Source organism: Choloepus didactylus, chromosome 24 (assembly GCF_015220235.1).
Source record: "Choloepus didactylus isolate mChoDid1 chromosome 24, mChoDid1.pri, whole genome shotgun sequence".
In the NCBI taxonomy this organism is placed as follows: domain Eukaryota; kingdom Metazoa; phylum Chordata; class Mammalia; order Pilosa; family Megalonychidae; genus Choloepus; species Choloepus didactylus.
The window spans coordinates 6,467,077-6,489,590 of record NC_051330.1 but is presented as its reverse complement, the minus strand read 5'-3'; the positions used below and the strand labels follow the sequence as shown (position 1 = coordinate 6,489,590).

At 37.2% G+C, this 22,514-nt stretch overlaps 1 protein-coding gene across 6 annotated transcripts in view; it reads right to left on the bottom strand.

Moving 5' to 3' along the window:
• Positions 1 to 22,514, bottom strand: part of WDR27 (WD repeat domain 27) — a 464,468-nt gene that overhangs the window by 358,242 nt on the left and 83,712 nt on the right. For 5 of the 6 annotated variants that reach the window (XR_005214116.1, XR_005214117.1, XM_037817757.1 and 2 more), the window contains exons 18-20: positions 20,480 to 20,601; positions 19,133 to 19,266; positions 7,610 to 7,707 (exon numbers count right to left, since the gene is read on the bottom strand). Coding sequence is in view for 4 of the 6 variants with exons in the window: in XM_037817757.1 (XP_037673685.1) it covers positions 7,610 to 7,707; positions 19,133 to 19,266; positions 20,480 to 20,601 (354 nt within the window). In the remaining 2 variants the exon portion in view is untranslated. Of the gene's footprint in view, positions 1 to 6,924; positions 7,248 to 7,609; positions 7,708 to 19,132; positions 19,267 to 20,479; positions 20,602 to 22,514 lie in introns of those variants that run through there. The other variant, XM_037817761.1, reaches the window with a different exon arrangement.

Below are 22,514 nucleotides of genomic sequence, written 5' to 3'. Positions count from 1 at the left end.
GACAGGGATTTCAGGAAGTCCTCTCTTAAGAGGCAATACTTAAGCCATGAGTGTAAAGACTGAGTAATCAGAATGAAAATAATGAACATTTATAATATGGCTAAAATATGCAAGACAGTGTTCTAAGCACTTTGGACATATTAAGTCATTTTAATTCTTACAACTCTCTGAGGTAGTTACTAACATAATCCTCATTTTATACATAAGACACAGAGGCACAGAGAAGGTCTGAGGCAAAGTTAGGATTTTTAACTGGATAATCTCACTCCAGGATCTGTAATCTTGCCACTTCTGCTATATTACTTTCTCTCAAGATGTATAGGAAGTAAGAAGCTAAGGAAAGTCAAGAGTATATAAAGGCCTAAGGGAGGAAAAATATTGAATGACTGAAGGAAATGAAAGACTGCCAGTGTAGCTAGGGCAGAAAGAGCCTGGAAAATGGCAGAAGGAGATAAGGCTGGGAAATGAACAGTGACACATGATAAAAGCCTTATTTAGTCATAGTAAGATTTTTTCTTCTTTGTCTTTATCTTAAGTACAAACAGCAAACATTAAAAGCCTATAAGCAAGAGTGACATCATCAACACAGTGACATAAACAGCTAATGAAAACTTCTCTCCAGAGATTCAATGAGAAAAAGGACAATTCTGAATAGTTTGAAACTCTGGAGGAGGACATAGACTGGAGTAAGAGCCTGCAAATGCCTAACTGAAGAAAGAGAAGAAACATCAGGTAGGAATTTTCCATCTCAGACCAGCTGGTCATACCCCTTCCCCCTCACTCACTCTCCATGTGGGAAAGGCACAGAAGTAACAGACAGGACCACTCCCACAAGGGACACAGATTTTTAAATCTCTCACAGCAGTGAAAAATACCCTCACTGTTTGAAGACGCAGGGGACAGGGAAGGACATTTCAAAGCCCAGGTCATTGAGGGACAAACAGACTGAGAAAATGTGGACAGAGATGCATTTCCAGCCCTGGGTCTGAAAGCCCTTCCCCCACCCATGAGGGAAGCAGCTGGACAGTCCAGAAAGTGCAAGGACCCTTTTTAGGAACATAGGAGCTGGTTTATACACCCTGTACGGAAACCTGGCCCTGTTTTGGCTGAGAAATAGGGAAGACCCAACTGTTAAAGCAAGGACACAAATTAAATCCAGGTCTTGCTAGCCAGTGGAAACAGAGCACCACTGAAAGCTAGCAGATTTGTATCACCACACACAGTGAACTTGCTGGGGTGCCCAGGGCCTCCCTCCCATCCCTGTGACAAGCCATGGTGGGCACCTGATTTGGGGGAGAACACGGGGGCAGAGCCAATCTGGCAACTGGCCAGGGAAAGAAACAAAGAAAAGAAAGAGATCAAAGTCAACCAACAAGAAAACCTTAGGCAAAACAGAGAAAACAACCTCCAGAATAAACCAATCAAGAAAACCACATGCCATGACAGCAGAAAATCACAAGCCACATCAGGAAACAGGAAGATATACCCAAAGGAAGAAACTAACATCTCAACTGAGATTCAGGAGTTGAAACAACTAATTATAGATGTTCAAACAAATCTTCTAAATCAAATCAATGAGGTGAGAGAGAATGTGACAAAAGAGATAAAGGATATAAAGAAGACAGAGTGATCATAAGGAAGAATTTGTAAGCTTGAAAAACTTACAAATTTGGAATGAAAGGCACAACAGAAGAAATGAAAAACACAATGGAGACATACAACAGCAGACTCATAGAGGCAGAAGAAAAGATCAATGAGGTAGAGTGCAGGACATCTGAAATCCTGCACACAAAAGAAGAGAAAGGGAAAAGAATGGAAAAATATGAGCAGGGTCTCAGGGAACTGAAAGACAGTATGAAGCATATGAATATACATGTTATAGGTGTCCCAGAAGGAGAAGAGAAGGGAAAAATGGCAGAAGGAACAAGAGAGGAAAATTTCCCAACTCTTTTAAAAGACATAAAATTACAGGTCCAAGAAGCACTGCATACCCCAAACAAAACTGATCCAAATAGACCTACTCCAAGACACTTACTAATCAGATTTCCAAATGTCAAAGACAAAGAGAGAATTCTGAAAGCAGCAAGAGAAAAGCCATCCATCACATACAAGGGAAGCTTGACAGGACAAAGTGTGGATCTCTCAGCAGAAAACATGGAGGCAAGAAGGCAGTGGTATGACATTGTCAAGATACTGAAAAATTGCCAAACAAGAATCCTTCAAAAGTGTCCTTCAAAAAATGGGGGAGAGTTTAAAATGCTTACAGATAAAAGACACTGAAAGAGTTTGTAAACAGAAGATCTCCTCTACAGGAAATACTAAAGGGAGTGCCACAGACAGAGAGGAAAAGACAGGAGCGAGAGGTCTGGAGAAGAGTGTAGAAATGAAGCTATGAGGAGATAGAAATAGGGCAGAGATTGGACATTTGATGTCAGAGGAGTATAGAATGTCCTAGAGGATTTATTGCATTGATCTAGAAATGGATAGCACAATACAATGTGATGGTAACACAATATTGCAAGTACACTGAAAAAAGATGACTTTGTCTATGGTTGAAAGAGGAAGGTTAGAGGTATGTATGACACCAGAAGAAAAGATAGAAGATAAAGATTGGGACTGTGCAACTTAGTGAAACTTAGATTGGTCAACATGTATGATTAAATTTACAAATGTAAGAATGTTTTTCATGAGGGAGCAGCAAGAAGGAACGAAGTTATTAGGTATGCAATGAAGTGAATGGACAGAAGGTTGAGTGAAATAAACCAGAAATGAAAAGATAAGCATTATAATGCTTCACTAATATAGACTAACAACAATGTGTAAACCCTGAGAATTTAATCTGTAAGCATGGGCTATAAGGGGAAGGCTTATGTAGAGGTTCCTAGACTGTAAGCTCCTATAGCAGTCACATTTATTGATTTGTAACAGTTATTTCTAAATTTTTGAGATTCTGAGCTGTATGTGTATAACATGGTCAGTCCCTGGAGCTTCGGGTATCTGTGTGGCATCTGGGACTCAGAGCCAGAGTTCATCAGCTGTGAGTGTCAGCACTGCCCCATGCAACAACAGTAAAAGAGGCTGAAAAGGAGATCAGAATTCAATTGGAAATACGAATGAAATGGACTTGGTTGAGATTGGGGTAGATCCAACTAAAGACTACAGGATGTTACTAACCATGTTTTAAAACTTTGACTTCTGTGTCGGACCAAACAAAGAGATGGTTACACGGTGCAAAATCTGTATTTTCTGTAGCACACTATATAATTTAACTTGTACGATCAGTTTACTCAAATGCCATAATTACATGGAACCCTGACTAGGGAATGAGACCTTGTTGGTTTGTACAGGTTAGCATGATGCCCTGATACAACCCAGAGTAATCTGGGCAGAGAACAAAAAGTATTTACAAAGCCCCCTTGAGGGACTGTGGAGAAATGTGGAAATATTCAACTTCCCCAGCTGGGGAATTCCCGATATTCTCGCAAGCACTGGGGACCACCAACTTAGTAGGCCAAGCCCTCAATTTTGGAGCTTGCCCTTACAAAGCTTGATACTACAAAGGAAAGACTAATCCTATTCATAACTGTGCCTAGGAGTCACCCCCAGAGGGCCTCTTTTATTGCTCAGATGTGGCCCTCTCTCTGTCTAAGCCAACAAGGCAGGTAAACCTACCGCCCTCCCCTCTACATGAGACATGATTCCCAGGGTATAAATCTCCTTGGCAATGTGGAACGTGACTCCCAGGAATGAGCCTGGACCCTGTATCATGCAATTAAGAAAGCTTTTTGGACCAAAAGCAGGAGGAGAATTGAAACAAAATAAAGCTTCAATGGCTGAGAGATTTCAAATAGAGTCAAGAAGTCATTCTGGAGGTAACTCTTATGCATTCTACAGATATCCCTTTTTAGCTTTTAGTTTCTTAGAATATTAGAAGGAAATACCTGAAACTGTTGAGTTGCAGTCCAGTGTCCTCGATTCTTGAAGGGGATTATATAACTATGTAGCTTATATGGTGTGACTGTGTGATTGTGAAACGTTGGCCTCACACTCCCTTTACCCAGGGTATGGACAGATGAGTAGAAAAATGGGGAATAATGAAGTAAATGAATAATACGGAAGAAGGGGATATGGGATGTTTTGAGTGTTCTTTTTACTTTCATTTTTATTCTTATTTTTGTTTCTTGGAGTAATGAACATGTTCAAAAATTATATGATGAAACTGTGAACAATTGTTTTACACTTTGGATAACTGTATGTTATATGAATATATTTCAATAAAAAAAGTAATTATGGGGGAGGAGGGGTATGGGATGCTTTCAGTGATCTCTTTTACTTTTATTTTTATTCTTGTTTTCATTTTTTGGAATGATGAAAATGTTCAAAAATTGATTGTGTTATTGAATGCACAACTATATGTGAATGACTGTTGTACACTTTGGATGATTATATGATATATGACTATATTTCAGTAAAATTACTTTAAAAAGAAAAAAAGCCTATAAGCATAAACTGACACAAACCAATCTGTATTTTGTAGGGTGAAAGCAGGGAGAACAGTTAGGAAGCTACACTTGACTCGACTCTGCCTTCAAATTTTATCCAAAATCTGTTATGAAAATCTAAACTTAGATGATGGTGATGATTATACAAGTGAGTGAATATATTAAAAAACTTTGAATTGTATACTTTAAATGGTTGAGTTTTATGGTATATGAATTATATATCAAACAAAATGTTTTAAAAAGCAAAGAATACATATGTGTGTGTCTGTGTGTATATATATATTCAAAACCCAAGCAGTTCTCACCACCTCCACTGCTACCATTCTGATCTAAGCCACCATCACCTCTCATCTCCACTTTTGCAAAACCCTCCTAACTGATCTCTATCTTCCAACCTTGTCCCCTATAGTCTGTTTTCAGCAGAGAAGCCAGAATGATCTCTGAAATGTGTAGGTCACTCCACTGCTCAAAGCCCTCCAAAAATTTCCCATATCCCACAGAGAAAAGCCAAAATCCTTCAAATGACCTTCCATGATCTTGTCCCCTGATGTCTCACCATGTTATCTCCTTTACTCACCTCCACCTCACCCTTCACTCCACTCCAGCCAGACTTACCTCCTTGCTTAAAGAAAACCGAGCTCCTGACCCAGGGCCTGTGCCCACCGTGCCCTTCTCTCAGTTACCCAAAATGGTTTGTTCCCTCATTTCCTTCAAATCAGTGACGGCTAACTTAAGCACCTTAATTAAAGCTGCAGCCCTACTCTTACCAAAATGCTTCCTTTTGTTCACAGCACTTATCCTTTTCTAAAAAAAAATACAGATTGCTTGAATTTATTTTGTTTATTATCTGTCTTGCTCCACTGGATGATGAGCTTCAAGTTTTGTTCCCTTACCTAAGACATACCTGCACTCAGCAGGCATTCAATAAATATGTGTTAAGTGAGTAGTACTTAGCATGAGCCTTGTCAGAAATGACAGAAATAAAAGATGCAAGACTTGAGAAATATTTAATTAAGAGATGTAATCTATAGGATTTGGTGATCTGCTACATGGTGGGAGTGGGAGGATGGAAGACGCCAAGGAAAAAAAAAGAAAGAAGACTAACTCCCAAGCTTTTGGCAATAGCAAATAGGTGGATGGAGAGTCACTTAGTAAGATAGTCCCACAAAAGAACTATCTGTAGGTGGGAGACTGAGAGTTCTACTTTGATGTACGTGATGTGTGAGATGTCAATGAGATTTCCAAATCAAGATATCATATAGCTGTTGGATATGCAGATATTGAGCTAAGAGTGTTCTGAGCTAAAGATATAGATAGTAAAGCCATAAAAGTGGATTACATCACTTAGAAAGAGCATGTTGTATGAGATGAAAGTATAAAACCTATAATCTTGTATGTTCCTATGAGGTAATTTTAATGAATTTAATACATTTAATATATTAAGAACAATTTATAATGTATGGTTCATGTAACCAACAAAATTACCCAATCTTCTATGTTTAGCCCTGAATAATGTTATAAAAAAATACACATAGTAGCAGTATACCTAACCTTCATTGTTTAGCCCTGAATAATGTTATAAAAAGTATATATAATAGTAGTAAAGAGTCCTGGATTCAATAATAACTCCTATGCCAGTAGCAAAATATGCAGAAACCATAATTTATGACTAAAATAACCATAATGATACTTTTCTCCTAGATGTTGTTTTAGTAAAAGATCCTCACAAGAAAATTACATATTACATACCTAACTAAAATACACTGAACCTCAAAACATCTTCTATCAGTCCTTATGAAATTTCAACTATTAAAACCCTTTAATAGAATTCAGCTGTACCAGCTTGCTAATGCTGCCATTATGCAAAATACCAGAAATGGACTGGCTTTTATAAGGGAATTTATTAGGTTACAAAGTTACAATTCTAAGGCTATGTAAGTGTCCAGATTAAGTCATCAACAAGATAATACCTTAGTCAGCTGGGAAAGTACTTGGCTGGCATCTGCTGGTCCTTTGCTCCGTGGTTGTCTTTCAAAATGGCTTTCTCCAAAATGTCTCTGAGCATCTGTCTCTCTTAGCTTCTCTCAGCTCTCTGCTTGGTTCTCCTGGGGTGTTTCTCTCTAAGCATTTGGGAGTCCTCTCTTAGATTCTCTAGGGCAAATTCTGGGCTTCATCTCTTAGCTTAGCTTCTCCAAAGTCCTTCTTCCACAACTCCAGGCATCTCTAAATGTCAGCATCTGTGTTGGCTCTTAATTTCTCTCCAAAATGTCTCTCTCAGTTTCACTTGGGGTGTTTTGTCCTCTCTGCTCTCTGTGTGAGCTCTCTTTAGAAAGGAGTCCAGGGAACTAATCAAGACGCACCCTGAATGGACAGGGCCACACCTCCATGGAAATAATCTAAAAGTTTCCAACCTAATAAAAAAAAAAATAACATATCTGCCCCTACAAGATTACATTAAAGAACATGACTTTTCTGGGGGACATAATAGATCCAAACTGGCACATCAACTTAGATCTATTTTTGAATAAGCTAAAATTTCATAAAATGAATTCCTGAACATTAAGAGGTTTTCCCTCTAAAGAAATTTAAAGTGTTTTTTTAATTAAAAGAGACAATGTTAGGCATTGAAGCTCAAAAATTAAATTTTGGGACTTAACTTTATATTCTACTGAACAGCAACTACAGTGGTTTTTTGCCAGTCCTACATTTGAGATGAGACAGACTGTTCAATTAACCAAAGGCTGTCTATAGTAATTATATCAGTTTATTAAGGAAAAGGTACTAAATTGCTCTGTATTATTCAATAAACATAGACCAGAAAGATTTGGTTAAGTCACCCTGCAATATATTATATATTTTTATTGCACCCAGTTTTGTTTTTTCTTTGAAGCAGTTATCACTACTGAGATGAGACAATTACATGTATAATTAACCCAACAGACCGTAAGCTCCGTGCGGAGAGGAAGTGTCCGTTGGGTTCACTACTGTACCTCAGCACCCAGCACCATGCCGGGAACTTATTAATGCTCAACAAATACTTCTGCCCGGAAACTAATGTTCTTATGTAAAAGTATCAGAATTTCATGAGGAGAGATGTGAAAGGATACAGGAATAAAAGTCATTTACTGCCGATAAACTGGTAATCTCTACTGCATTAGTCATAGAAAACCTGCAAACAGGTTTGAACTTGCTCTTCTGTTTATATCTGGAAGAAGAAGGAAAAAAGATCAATCTTCTTGTTATCTTTCCATTACAACTAAATATCCTATCTTTAAAACCTGAAATGAAAAAAAGCTTTTGTATCATTTATAAAAAATAGCATAGTATGAGTCATATTTTATAACACTAAGGGAATACATGAGTTGGCTACTTCACTGTCCCTTAAGGAAAAACTTTAGTTTTTCTTTAAGAAACTAGTTTCTCCTTAAGGAAAACTTCATTAAAAAATAACTATTTCACTATGTAATAATTCATCCCTATATATGAGAAAACGCATTTTTCTACCAATTCTAAAACAATTATGTATACTTAAGAAGGTAGCCAACTGGTAGAAATCATTTGCATTTGTATTTAAACATAAGTTCTTAATATTTTCTGAAGAGTACCATGAGCAATTAGTATTGGTTAAAGAAATGTATGGTCTTAGCAACACTTAACAATAATTTCAAAAAAGGAAAGTAACATGCTAGTGATTCAAGAGTGATCTGAGCACAGGGAGGGAAGGCTTGAGTAAAGGTAGCTGGAAAAGGAGGGTAGAATAAGATGTTAGAAAAGGAGCTCAGATTCAGAAGGCAGTCAGGCCCCGGACCAAAGACATCTGGTACCACATGGAAGCAGGGTGAGTCCTTCAGGGCAGGCTCAAGGACAGACGGTGGGAGGAAAACCATCAGGCAGAGCACGTGATCTAGATGACCTTGTGACAGTTGACAGGTGAATATGAAATGGGTGGTCAGCATCAGTACCTTTTACAAACACATGAAATGCTGGGATGGGGGAGCTAAGGAAAGCCATAGGCAGAAGCAAGCAGGCAAACAGTGGGTATCGAGAAGGAAAGACATGAAGGTGCCAAGGTCAAAGCTGCAGAATACAGGGACAGGCCTCAGGTCGACAGGGGGAACCACAAAGAGTAAATCTGAGAGCCGATCTTGGGAGAAACGGAAAAGTGTACAGACTGCGTACATACAGACATGAGAGACAAAACCGGGGCCTAGTCCAGAGTGAGGTTTGGAAATGAATGGTCAATAACAGGATGATGGTTAAATAAATTATAGTGCATTCATAAATGAAACACTGCTTAAAATTACATAGAAGGCTATCTAATGAAACAAAAAAGTTATATGATTTGAGAAAAAAAAAAATGTTTGAAAGCTCTATGGCCAGTACAAATGGGGAAAAGGCATTTTGGAAAGAAAAAACAGTGTGAGCAAGGTGTGTATAGTAGCACATCTGCTGAAAACAGAGGGGCTACAGGTTAGACGAGAGTCTGAACTTCTTTAGTGGATACATTTGATTCTTGTTCTAAAATAAAAATACTTTTAGGATCAATGTTTTTCTAATTTTCTTTGTCACCAATTGGGTTGTAGTTTTTGATTATTGACTCTAAACCTGTGTCTGCCTGATAAAGTAAAAGACATTGAAGTAAGAAGGGTCTGTTTGTTTTACTAGTATAACTTTGGTTGGACTACAACCTGCAGTGGTGAGTATAATAAAATAAAAACAGATTGTTTTAAGATGCAGATAAGTAGCATTTCATTTAAGATCTTTCACATTAATTAGTTATGTATAAGTAAAACTGGTTCAGCCAAGTCTCCACCATTTTTCAGGGAACAGCACCCCCCTCTTTGGGGATCTACTTCTCCCCCGACCCCCGCTCTATTCATGGAGCTCTGATGGCAGCTGCCAATCACAGCGGTCGGTGCCCTCCTGGCCAACCCGCCCGTCACATCTCATCCTGAGGCCACAGGCTTGTCTAAGAACTGAGTAACAGGACTCAGTCGGGCCAATCAGAACTCTCAGGAATGTAGCGGGGGGAGACCTAAATCCAGAACTGCCAGCAGCCACTGTTCTAGCTTCAAGTTTTTAATGAGGAAAAAAAAAAATAAAACTAGGAAATAAAAGAAAGAAGTTCCAATAGCTTTAAACCCTGACTCGGGTCATGTTTTCCTCTGTTTGTGATTAGATTATATGTCCCAGGCCTCCTATGCCTAACAATTAAAGCAGAAATTTATCCCTTGCAACCTAGAGCCTTGATTAATATAATTAGTCACTTGTAAATTATACATCAGAATAGAATCTAATCTATATCTAATAATACCTTTTCTTTGGACAACAAAGGTAAAATACGTTTATTTTATAAGATGATGAAAATACAGGGGGAAAAACCAAGGAAAAAACTAAAAGTCTCTTCTTATACCATCTTGGTAACATTTTGATGGATATTATTCCAGGAATGTTGCTAAGCATATTATCTTTTTCTTTTCATAAAATTAGATTCACAATGAAACAGACCATTTTGTAACATTTTTTAATTAAAACACACCAAGAAGATTTCTCAATATCATTAAATGTTCTTCTGAATTAATATTTTAATAATTACATTAACTTAAAGGACATGGATATACCATAATTTAACTGTTTTCTAGTTTTTCAATATTTTGACAGATGAGCAATGAACATCCCTGATATTAATCTTTTCATATGCCCATGATTATTTTCTTAAGATAAAAATCTGAAAGAGGAAATGCCAAGTAGAGGGCAGGCACTTAGAGCTTTTCATACATAACGTACAACCCTCCAGAAAGGCTATACTAACTTATATTCCCATAAGCAGTGTATGAACATATCCCTCTCTCTGAATTTTGTCAACACTAGCTTTATCACTTTATAAAACTTTGCCAATTTGATAGAAGATTGCATATATCATCACAGTTTTTCTTTGCATTTTTTGGCAACAAGAACTGATGAAAATATTTAATATTCTTGCCAGGCATCGGTAAGTTGTTTTATTTGCCATTTTAAAATTTTAGCCATTTTTCTACTGGACAGTTCATGTTTTATTATTTATTTGAAAAGATTTATTTATTATAGACAACCATTGTCTGTCACAAATGTCAAACATAACGCCCTGTTTCTCATTTAATATTTAAGTATTTATGATGATTTGATGTACAGAAGTTTTCCTTTATTTATTTACTTTTATAATTCCCATGTGGGCAAATGTAATATTTTTCCTACAGATGTTATGTATTTCCTTGTATATCTAGAAACACCATGCTGCGCTCTAGCTAATTCTCATAAATTGAACAAACGGCGCTAGCTTTACCACCTCCCAAAACGCAACTCGACTGTAAAGTGATGCTGTAAGGCATAATTCCACAAGGACAAAGAGAACAGAAGAGGTAAGCACAGGACAGGACACAATTTTAAATCTGGCAGACAAAGGGATGGGTACTAGTTGATATGGAAAATCCAAGAAGTCAGTCAATACATAACACTCCCTTGCACACACACTCCCAAAGAAGGTACAGGACTTTAATGCACCAAGAATCTCTGAAACAAGGCTAAAGAGAAGAGAATTGGTTCTCAGCTTTATGAGAAGCAGTTAGGCCCCAGGGATCCTCCTCCCCCACCATATGAAACCAGTTAACTACCCTTCACCCACTGCAGCAAAAGACTGGAAGTTTTACTCTCTGGTTTCCATGATACTGGAGCAGACAAGGGTGGGGCACCACGATTAAAACCAGGTGGTTAAATGAAAATCCACCCATTGAATGAGGAGACTCCCAATCCTTTCTCCAACCTGGCTTCAAGTATACTGGCAGCCACCTGGGGATCCAGTAGAAACTGTGCCACACAGGCCCAACAGCCATCCTTCCCCATCTTTCCTTATAACTGAAAGCTAATTTGTTTAGATGGGAGTTTAATTCTCTTAATCACTTGATCTCTTTATATTTAAAGGATGAATTATAATTGGTCTAAAACAGTTGTGGTAATCTCACTCACCTTGGCCAATAATGGGTCTAAGGAAGGGCATGTGATCCGGTTATGGTAAATAAGACAAAAAGTAAGTCTGTCGATAGGAGAAGCCTTAAAAAGTAAATTTAAGCCTTAAAAAAATAATTGAAAAATAAAAATAAAAATTTTTAAAAGCCTAGAAGAGAACCTTCCTTCTTCATCCTACATTTTATGTGACATGATATCTAAATTAGCAGGAGTATCTATCTTGTCATGATTGGGATAAAAACTAACATTTAAGAAAGGTAGAATGGAAAGGCAGAAAGAGCCTGGCTCCTTGATGACACTGCATTGCTGAATAAACGCCAACAACCACCTGCCTCTGGATGTGTGTGAGCACTGGGAAGGGCTGAGCAGATACTCCTTGTTTCACACACTGTTATTCAGTATTTACTCAGTTATAGGTAAATTCATTTTCAACCAAATACCAAACTTCATACCAGAAATGAGGCCCTACAAGTGATTGGTTCAGAAATATGGAATTGGCTGACAGGAAACAGCAGGGCAATGTTCAGTGAGATTCCAGCTATTCGGAGCTAGAATATTAGTGACCACTGTAATGCACTAACAAATCAGTAAGTCACACTGTTGTCAGCTGTCACTTAGGAGCAGCCCACATGCCAATTTAGGCAAAGCAGGAGAAATGGCAGGAAACAATGAAGTTGTGTACAGGTTACTTCTTGGCATTCTCAGTAAAATACTACAGGAGATAGATAGACATAGATTTTAAATCAAATTTGGAAGAAGAAAGGGCTTTGCTGAGAGATGTTCACTGCCTTTGGAATGCAATCCAAGTTGATGGAGAGTTCCATAATTTGGAGCCCTGCTCGTTTGAAACAGTTAGTCACTGCCTCAAGCTGAAGCAGATACAAGTGGCAGCAAAAAGAGCTGAGGCCTAAGGAAGAAATAAGATTGGGGACACGGACCCTTCTCAATCAATTTCAATAAAGGGCCTCAGCCAGTGGCAACCTACTGGCAAAAAATCATGTTAAGTCTGGGCTGACTCTTGAGATTATTTTTATAATTGCCTTGTGGTAGAAGCCATTTAGCTAAGGGCAAAGTGAGCACAGCAAAAAAGCCACAGTCAAGAATGTTCAGACTTCAACTCAACAACAAAAAGCCAAACAACCCAAATTAAATAGGTAAAGGACTTGAAAAAACATTTCTCCAAAGAATATACACTAATAGCTAATAAGCACATGAAAAGATGCTCAACATAAGTAGCCATGAGAAAAGTGCAAATCAAAACCACAGTTGAGATATCACTTCACACCCAATAGGATGGCTGTTATTTAAGAAAAGAAATGGGAAGTAGCAAGTGTTGGTATGTAGAGAAACTGGAACCCTCCTGCATTGCTGGTGGGAATGTAAAATGGTGAAGCTTCTGTGCAAAACAGTCTGGTGGTTCCTCAAGAAGTCACATATAGAATGACCATATGATCTGGCAATCCCACTCCTAGGTATGTACCCAAAAGAATTTAAAACAGGGACTCAGACATATACTTGTGGTGGTTTGGAGTTATATACCCAAGAAAAACATGTTCTGAAAGTTATTCCATTCGTCTGGGTGTGAACCCATTCTAACTTTTGATGAGATTACTTCAGTTAGCATGTGGCCCAACCCAATCAGGATGGGCCTTAATCTTATTACTGGAGTCCTTTATAAGAGAATGAAATTCAAACAGAAAGTGAGGAATCACAGAGGGAGCAGCCAGCGGCTGAAATCAGTGGAAGCCAGAAGAGAAGGAAGAGGCCAGAAGAGGCCGCCATGTGCCTCATTAAGACCAAGGAACAACAGCAGCCAGCCCTGGAATGCCACAGTCATCAAGGAGAAATCATCGCCTTGATTTGGACCTCCCTGGTCTCAAAACCGTGAGCTAATAAATTCCCAGTGTTTAAGTTGACCCATTGCAGCCCAGGAAATCTAAACACTTATGCACCAATGTTCATAGCAGCATTATTCACAAAACCCAAAAGGTGGAAACAATCCAAGTGTCCATCAACAGATGAATGGATAAAAAGAATGTGATATATCCATACAGTGGAATATTATTCAGGCATAAAAAGGAATAAAGTTCTGATACATGCTATGACATGGATAAATCATGAAAACATTATGCTAAGTGAAATGAGCCAGATACAGAGGACAAATATTCTATAGTCCACTTATATGAAATAATTAGAGTAAGGAAATTCATAGAGACAGAAAGTAAATTCCAGGTTGATGTTACCATGGGCCAAAGAGGGAAAGGGAAAAACAAGGAGTTATTGCTTAATGGGTACAAAGATTCTGTTTGGGGTGATGAAAAATTTTGGAAATAGTGGTGATGGTTGCACATCATTGTGAATGTAATTAATGCCACTGAATTATACACTTAAAAATGGTTAAATGGCCAATTGTATGCTATACATATTTTTACAACAATAAATTTTTTTAATGAAAAAAGAAGTTCAGACTTCAAGGCCATCTCTAACTAGAACTTTGGCTATGGTTACTCAAACATGGTCTTGACTAGAAGCAAATAGCCCTTAAGTATAGTAAGTTTCTCAGGGAATTGTACTGTCAAAAAAGTAAAAACCTGAAAAAGGACTGGCTAGTAACAACCAGTAACTATTCATTCTGAAAGTAATACCCTGGCCCCTGAAGTCACAGCACTAGAAAGAGGACAGCAACTGCTGTACGGGCACCGTGAAGGAAACACTATCCAACACCCACATCTTAGCACAGAAGACAATGCACAGGAAAATTCTCCCACACAACAGAACCACAGGTCATGGGGAACAATGGAGGATAACAGATGAGGGAAATAAACCAAGGAAACAAAGGCAGGGTCTATGGGTGGGGAGTTCTAGTTACTCATGGCCAGCAAGATCTGATAAGCGATATGAGCCAATGACTGTTACTAATTGCTCATTCTCTTTCTCTAAATGGGGATTTTCATTGTAATGATTCTGTTTTATTTTCCAATAGTGTATGATGTACAGATAAGTGGGGGCAGATAACAGGTCAATTAAATAATACATCACCATGCCACAAGAAGCCACATCTGAATATAAGGACCGCACATCACCTACAGATTCTGGGTACAGTGGTTTAGATATTAACTAGAGAAGACTTTCAGGTCATCTTCCTGGGGCGGGGGAAGTGCATTCCTTGTAAAGTGTATATATGAGCAGAGAGACGTAAATGGATATAGGGAAGCCAGGTGCCCACCAGACACAACCCCACCCCCATCCCCAAACATGCACATTTCTCCCCCGTCAGCTTTGTTTGGGCAACAGAGAAGAGGGATTCCTCAGGAAGAGAAGGAAAAACACCTTAGCCCTAAAGTAGAAATCACAACTGATCTAAATAAATTATTGTAATCTCATAAGCACATTTTCCTAGTCAAGAGACTTGTCTAAAGACAATTCTATTCTCTAACCCAGGTCTAGGGAAATATTATAATAAATATAAAGTTACTCAAGAAAGTTACTTGAAAAACCATCCTGCTGGAAAGCTAGATGGTGACAGGCTACTGGGAAGTGAAACAGATTCACAACTTGCAAAACAGATAAACTTTACCAAACTATGACACGTAGAACAAACTATCTGAACTCAAACTCGTTTAATTTAAGCTCATGCAAACCCATGTGTTCCAAAATAAGATCACAGACAAACTGATCTAATAGTTACTCCACACAGTCTTATGTGTTCTAAAGATAAACCTGATCCAGCAATTCAGCTAGTTTATGAATTCCGAGGGTCCTTGCCAAACCATCCCAAGATTAATTCCAGCTCCAAACGCTATAAGCACCCGTCTCTGACCCTCTCCTTTCGAGACACCCCTTTGTTCCCCTGATGTGCATTCACTCTTGCTCCAGCAAGTTAATATACTTAACAGGTGTGTTCCTGGTGGGTCTTTGGCTAACAGCCTTCCACAAATATCCCCCCAATGAAAAACACGGATATGATGTCTGGAAAATCGCGGCTCTCATCTTGAAAACCCAACATGGACTGTTGATGGTGGAGCAGTTCCAATGTAGACTATTGATGGTGGAGCAGCCCCTAATATTACTGAGCCAGGGAACCAAACCCAGCAACTGTCCATCTCCAGATCACTTGTTAAGTGAGGGGAAAAGGGTACAAACCACCCTTCACTTCACGGGTGTTTAGCTATTTGCAACTGAATATCTTATAAACCCTTCTCCCTCCTCCAGACCCTTCCTGCAGCAGAAGGTTAGAGAATTTCTCTCTAGGAAAATTGACCAGGCTAAGGGAAATAACCTATAGAAACCAAAAGTTGGGGTCCTTCCCTGCCTTGTCACCCTAGTGAAGCAGATCATTTGATAATCTTGCTCAGGCAACAATTTCTAATTAGCCCTTTACTGCCTCAGTCTTAAAAATGATCAGAAGAGAACAGATTGTCTATCATTGGAAGAGAGCCTTGAAAATGAAAGATAACTCCCCTCAAAAGGCACAAAGAGAATAAATGAATGAGAAGGAAACAGAGTAAAAATAAACTGAAATTAACCTCAACGATATAAGAAAAGATACCCCAACGGTGAAACAGAAACAGAATACTATTAAAAGAAACAGATTAAAAAAAAAAGTCAAATACAACAGCAAAAAATGAAAAATTCAATAGATTATTTGGAATAAAAATCTTACGAAAACTTCTAAAAAAACAAAATGATAAATATCAAATAAAAGAAATACAGGAAAGAAAGGATTAAAAATTCAGCAGATTGGACTAATATAGGGGTAGACAAACTATGCATTGCAGACTGAATAAATATGTATTCATTCACATATTGTCTGTGGCTGCTTTTGTATTACAATGACAGAGTTGAGTAATTGTGACAGATGATGTGGTTATAGTATTTCCTATCTGTCTTTTTAAGAGAAAGTGTATCAACCCCAAAGCTAGGAGATCCAATACCCGAATAAAGTCAGTTTCATAAAAGAGAACTGAGAAATGAAAGAGAAGACACAAATAAAGAAATGTCAAAAAATTTCTAGAATCAAAAGTCATGAAGTTTACAGATTAAAATGCAAACCAAGTGCATCAGCACAATTGCTGAATCAATAAAAAGAAATAAGGAGAAAATTCCAAATTCCCTAAAAGAATACCAGGTCACAAGCAAAGAATAAGGAAACAGAATGCTGTGAGACTAATCAAAAGTAATACTCTTAACAAATTCCAATAGAGTAATTCCTTCAAATTCTGAGGGAAAATAATTTCTAACCCAAAATTTTGTATCAATCCAAACTATCGACGATTTTCAGACATGCAAGTTCTCAAACACCTTTCTATTAGAAAATATGCCCCACTCAAATGAAGGAGAGGGAAAAAAAAAAAAAAAAAAAAAAAAAGGAAGAGAAAGAAGTGGAATTTAAGACACAGGATCCAGCACTGGAGAGAGGCATAGGAAAATCACAAAGGTGAATCACAAGAAGATAAAGGACTAGAAAGCAAAACTCCATATTGTGGAAGCATGAAGGAAGGCTCCAGGAGAAATGTCCTCAAGAGGGAGAAAAGAAACTGATAGATGTGTTTAAAAATACTGATGGGAGATTTGCACTTCGTCAGAGAGTCTGAGGTAAATTAGTGATAGGTACACACGCAAAAATAAGCAAAAGAATAATAACAACAATAATAGCTTTTACAAATTCCAAGGAAAACCAAAAGTTGTACAAAAAAGGAAATCTACTCACCATACACTTTATGGTTCAGTAGTGAATAATACAGACAAAGTTATAACATTGTAAAACAACATTGTAATGCAACTGTAGGAAGGTAGAACTTGGGGGGAAAAGTAGGAGAGTTAAAATCTCATCTTCCATCCATATTAGAAAATAGATTTATAAAATTCAAATTAAAAAAGATTAAAAATTAGCAGAAGCATGTCTTTAGAAAAATGGAAGTCTACGCCAAAGAGAAAGCACTACAGAAACGAAAGGCCTGCCCTCCGCAGGGAAGCATCAGGCGTGGGAAGAGGTGAAGCAGGGGACTTCTGTTTTTCATTTTCTGTATTATGAAACCACTGGACATTTTTAAATGCCATTGTTTTACAAGAATTAAAAATAAAATTTTTAAAAAGGACAATAAAAATCTGCTAATTCCAAAATGACTAAACCTTACCTGCTTATTATTGGTCTAAAATGACCATTATACTTTCTTAGAGAAGTAGCAACAGCTTTAAGAAGTTAAAATCTTACAGAAAAGGGCCCATTATGGAAATGATAATTAAGAGATCACTGGAGATTAAGAAATTATTAATAAGAGTGGTTCCAAGGGAAGGGAGGAGACACTCAGAGAAGACTGATGAGTGAGGATGAGGGGTAGAGAGCAGATGAAATTCCCTCCTGGTAAGAGCCAGTCTGTGTTGGGGCTCGGGGGTAGGGAGAGAGATGTGCTGGGGGTTCTGCATGTACTGTCAGTGATGAGAGAGAGAGAAGTGCATTTATACACTAGGAAAAGATGCAATAAAGAGGGAGAGGTTGAAAATACAAGAAAGAAAATGGTTAGTGGAACAAGGATCTGAAGGAAGTGAGAAAGTATAGAACCCCATGCAGGCTTCTGAAAAAGGAGTGAAACCTCTTCCCTTCAGATAGGCCAAAAGGAATGATCATGTGGAAAGTAACGGTTATGACTAAGTTAGAGAGCAACTTGGCAATATGGCGTAAATCCGAAAATGTCCTGACTTGATGACCCAACAATTCCACTTCCAGTTTGAAGCTCTTGTACGTGTGCACATGCAGATATATGCAAGGAAATTCAACACAGCAATGTATATTATACTGGAAAATTGGAAACAACTTAAATGACCATCAGTAACAGAATGGATAAACAAGCTGTGGCATATTCCTGTTGTAGGATATTTTACGACAGCTAAAAGGAACAAACTGAAGTTACATATATGAAACATGAACAGGAATAAATCTCAAAAACATAATTCTGATTATGAAGCAAGGTGCTCCTATGTTACATTTAAACACTGAAAAATAAAGTTATATATATAGAGATACAGCAAAAATGTAAAACCGTGGATGAGAACGAAACACTGACTTCAAGAACAGGAAAGAAGGAAAAGAATAGGATTTGAAGGCTGAATCTTCAATTCTCTCTAATATTTCTTTCTTTAAAATTTTTAAAAACAAAAAGCAAAACATATTTGTTAAATTTAGGAGCAGCTAATCAAGGGGTCAATATATTATTCTCTGAATATATCTACGTATTTGAAATGTTTCATAATTTACCATTTTTATTATAGATATTAATTATCCCAGATAACAACAGTTGAACATATTGCAGAACCAAGACAATAATTCAAGTTTTCTAAATCACCAATGACAATTTCTCTCCATTACATCACACCAAATGCCTCCAAATGTGGTAATATAGCAAAAAGGAAGCAAAGTTAACCTTCAATTTATAGAAAAAAAAAGCTTTACAATATATCAAAACAGAGTTATTCAACTTTCATCAGTAGTTTGGTAATATAAGGTTATGACTAAAGTTTGGATAATATTTTTAAATGTAGCACTTTTTCTACATATCACTCATTATTGAAACAATGCTTCCTTTAACCATAGAAAGAAAAGGCACAGAAGAGCAGTAGTAGTTACCTACCTTTTTATCTCATCTTTGCAAGTGTCAATATGATACTTTAGTAGCTGAAATTCAGGGCCAGAAGATAATAAGATAAAAGAATCTATATAATAAAACTGTACAAATTGTATAGGCTTAGAAAACATGCCTTTGCCCTGCAATGTAAATACAAGTACTTATTACCAATATAATAAATTTTAGTTAAAACAATATTGTTCTAAATACGAAGGTCTTCCATCTTAACACTCAACATCAATTCATTCTAAATATGTAACTATAGTTTGCTAGAACTAATTTAAACTTTGGTTTTTCTTACTGACTACCTCTGGAAGATGCTATATAATTAAAAGTTTACTGTAATATATGAGTAGTGCAAATTCCAGCCCTTTAAAACAAAAGAAAATCATGACTTTGCAGTAAACATATTAAGTAGCAAGGATTCTATTAAAACCAAAATTTAAAACATTTTATTGTTTTAAAGCATAGTTCTGAGGTCTCTACTTTCAAATTTATATTGCATAATGGAAGTTGATAGCACTAACAATTCTAAAACAAATTAATTCCTTCTTTAAGTTGTGGGCAAATGCTTTATTCTTAAGCAGAGTCCTATGTCTTGATTAATTTACCATTCCTTGCTAGATTTCCTAACATTCAATCCCCTTTTTACGATGACTTATTAAAATTTATGCTAGTGTCTGAAAATTTCACCACTTTTTATGTGTAATGTCCTTCCTTTTCAATTCCTAGTTCTTAATTTCATGAATTAAGTTTCCTATTATTGCTTACTCTTTTCCTGTCTAGTTGTAAGATTGTTGCCATCTTCCTGTCCCTCCTTCCAAGTCTACTCCCAAGTGATCTCCTATTTGTTCATTTAAACATGTCATTTTTTCACCCAAAAAAGATACTTCCAGCACATAACACTCCCTTGGCTGCTATTAGTACCTCTACTATAAAATCACACTGAATTAATATTTTAAATTATTCAAGTATTTCAGGATTCATCTTATTGCCATTTTTAAACTATAGTACATACAAGGCTATATTTACTGTATGTACACATGTATAGATGTGTGTGTACATTATGTGTGCGCACATTATATATGCACATATTACATATGTATACTGTGTGTTATGCATATATACATGTTACGTGTATGTGTGTGTATATATTTAATCAATATTTTCTAGTGCATTAAAGCAAACTCCTGGTTTACTTCCATTTCCTAATCTTCCGGTTAAAGTAAAACAATGGGACATTTGAGAAGGTCCTCAGTTTGGAAAGTCATAACTATGTGAAAGCTTCAAGACTGCAAAGCTGCTCATTTTGAAATGACTGCCTATTATATATATATATGAATTATTCATTACCAGAAATAATGTGAGTTCTGTACTTCGAACTGACCATATCCGTAATGTTCCGTCTTGGGAAGCAGAAGCCAACCACTTCCTGTCATGACTCCAGCCAACCGAGCTCACTGCACCATCGTGACCTTGATGAAAATAACAGCACGAAATGTAGTCACGCAATTTTTGGCATTTAGAAGTTAATAACCAAGGAATAGTATTTATATAGAATTTTTATACAACACACTGAGAACTGCACTTTAAAGGTAATAAATAACATTTTTGGAGGCATTTCCTAGCTGGAGTGACATCAGTGGGACTGAAACCCCAGGTAAGGGATTGCACTCCACATAAAGGCTTAATGGGTTCTAAAGGAGTTTTTCCCTAAAACCTCAAAAATATGAAGTTCAAAATAATGTGTGCATCTGTGTTTGTCTTAAAAGAAGAAAAGTATAAAATATAGTATCTGTGGATTTAATAATTTATCACATATTTTAAGGAACTTATTCCTTTAATGTTGAAGGAAAAAGTCAAAAAAGACTTACTAAACACACTCGCTTATAATTTGATCATCTGTTGTGGTAGATTTGAAAAGTTTTACCTAAAATTCAAATGGCAGTTCTTGACTGTTGATTTCTGAAGGTACTAACAGGCTAGTCTTTAAACATCTGAATATAAGCAGCAACAATATTTTAATATTAAACTGCAAATTTATCAATTTTATTTAATATAAAGTTAATTAGAGGCTTTTGAAATACACACACACACACACACACATATATATATGAATTAAAATGAATGAATCAACTGAAGACAAGAAGAAAAGAAGGTTAATCTCCCATCACTGGGTCAAGAAAAAGCCATTTGCTTTTCATTATCAAAATGCCTGAAAAAGAGGTTCTAAAATGACAACTGCAACCTGTTTCTTTCAGTCATTAGGACCCATGTGATTTTTTTTCATCACTACCTTTGGCTTTGCTTCCTGACAAACAAAGAATTGGGAGACAGCCAAAACGTGCCTTACCATGTAGCCCCAGCTTCATGCCTGGCAATTTACATTTAAAAAAAAAAAAAAAAGTCAACACTAAATGACCCATAGTTATTATTTACTCCATCCTTGTCCTTTTATTAAAAAAAATAAACTGATGGTCAGAAAAGAAATACAGTAGTATGTACTGGGTGCCTGATATGCTAATCACTGGGCTAGGTACTGAATACATAGTAAATAAGTGCTCCAAAATCACACATTTGGTCAATGGCAATAGCATGTCCATGTGAAGGGATTATCAGTCCAACATCTCCCTGAGCCATGAGCTGCCCCAACTAGTCATATCTGTCCTGGTGGAGCAGCCGGGAGCACTGTGACTGGGTGAAGTGAACATGAGCTTCTCTCTTTGGTTCCCATCTCATTTCTCTATCTAGATTCTCGGTGGGGATATGCCCTTTTTATTAGCACCTGACCCGAGATGTACACTGATTCCTGAACCTTGCCTTGCTCTAGCAGCCATTTAGAAAGGAAACCAAGTCAGGGGAAGGACCAGCCCTGAACCTTAAAATAACCTACTCCTAATGCCACTATCTAATTCCTCAGAAAAGTGGCAGAGCCAGAATTGAAAAGCAAAACCAAAGAGGGCCAAAAATAAATTTTTTTGAGTTTGTCCCTGGACATGAAAATATGTGGAACCATGGAGATGAATGAAACGGTGAGAAATGGGAAAGGAGGCAGAAAAGCATCAGAGCACAAATATGATGGGGACCTCTGGGAAACTGGTCTTGTGTGTGCATCCACAGGGCCCCTTAATTAGTTAAAAATAGGTAAGGTGACAGACACATATATGAAAGAAAAAATAAGCAGTGACTTTCTTTACATTTTAGCAAAGTTGCATATCTTCTAACCCTTCCTGGCAACTCCACCAGAAACAGCAAAGAGAAAACTGATTTACCACTCCACTCATGGTGTTCTGAACAACAAATGTTCTAAGACTTTGCCCAAAGATCAGAGTTCATCTCTAATATCTAAGCATTTTGAGATTAAAACGGTAGAGAATAAGTAACCATG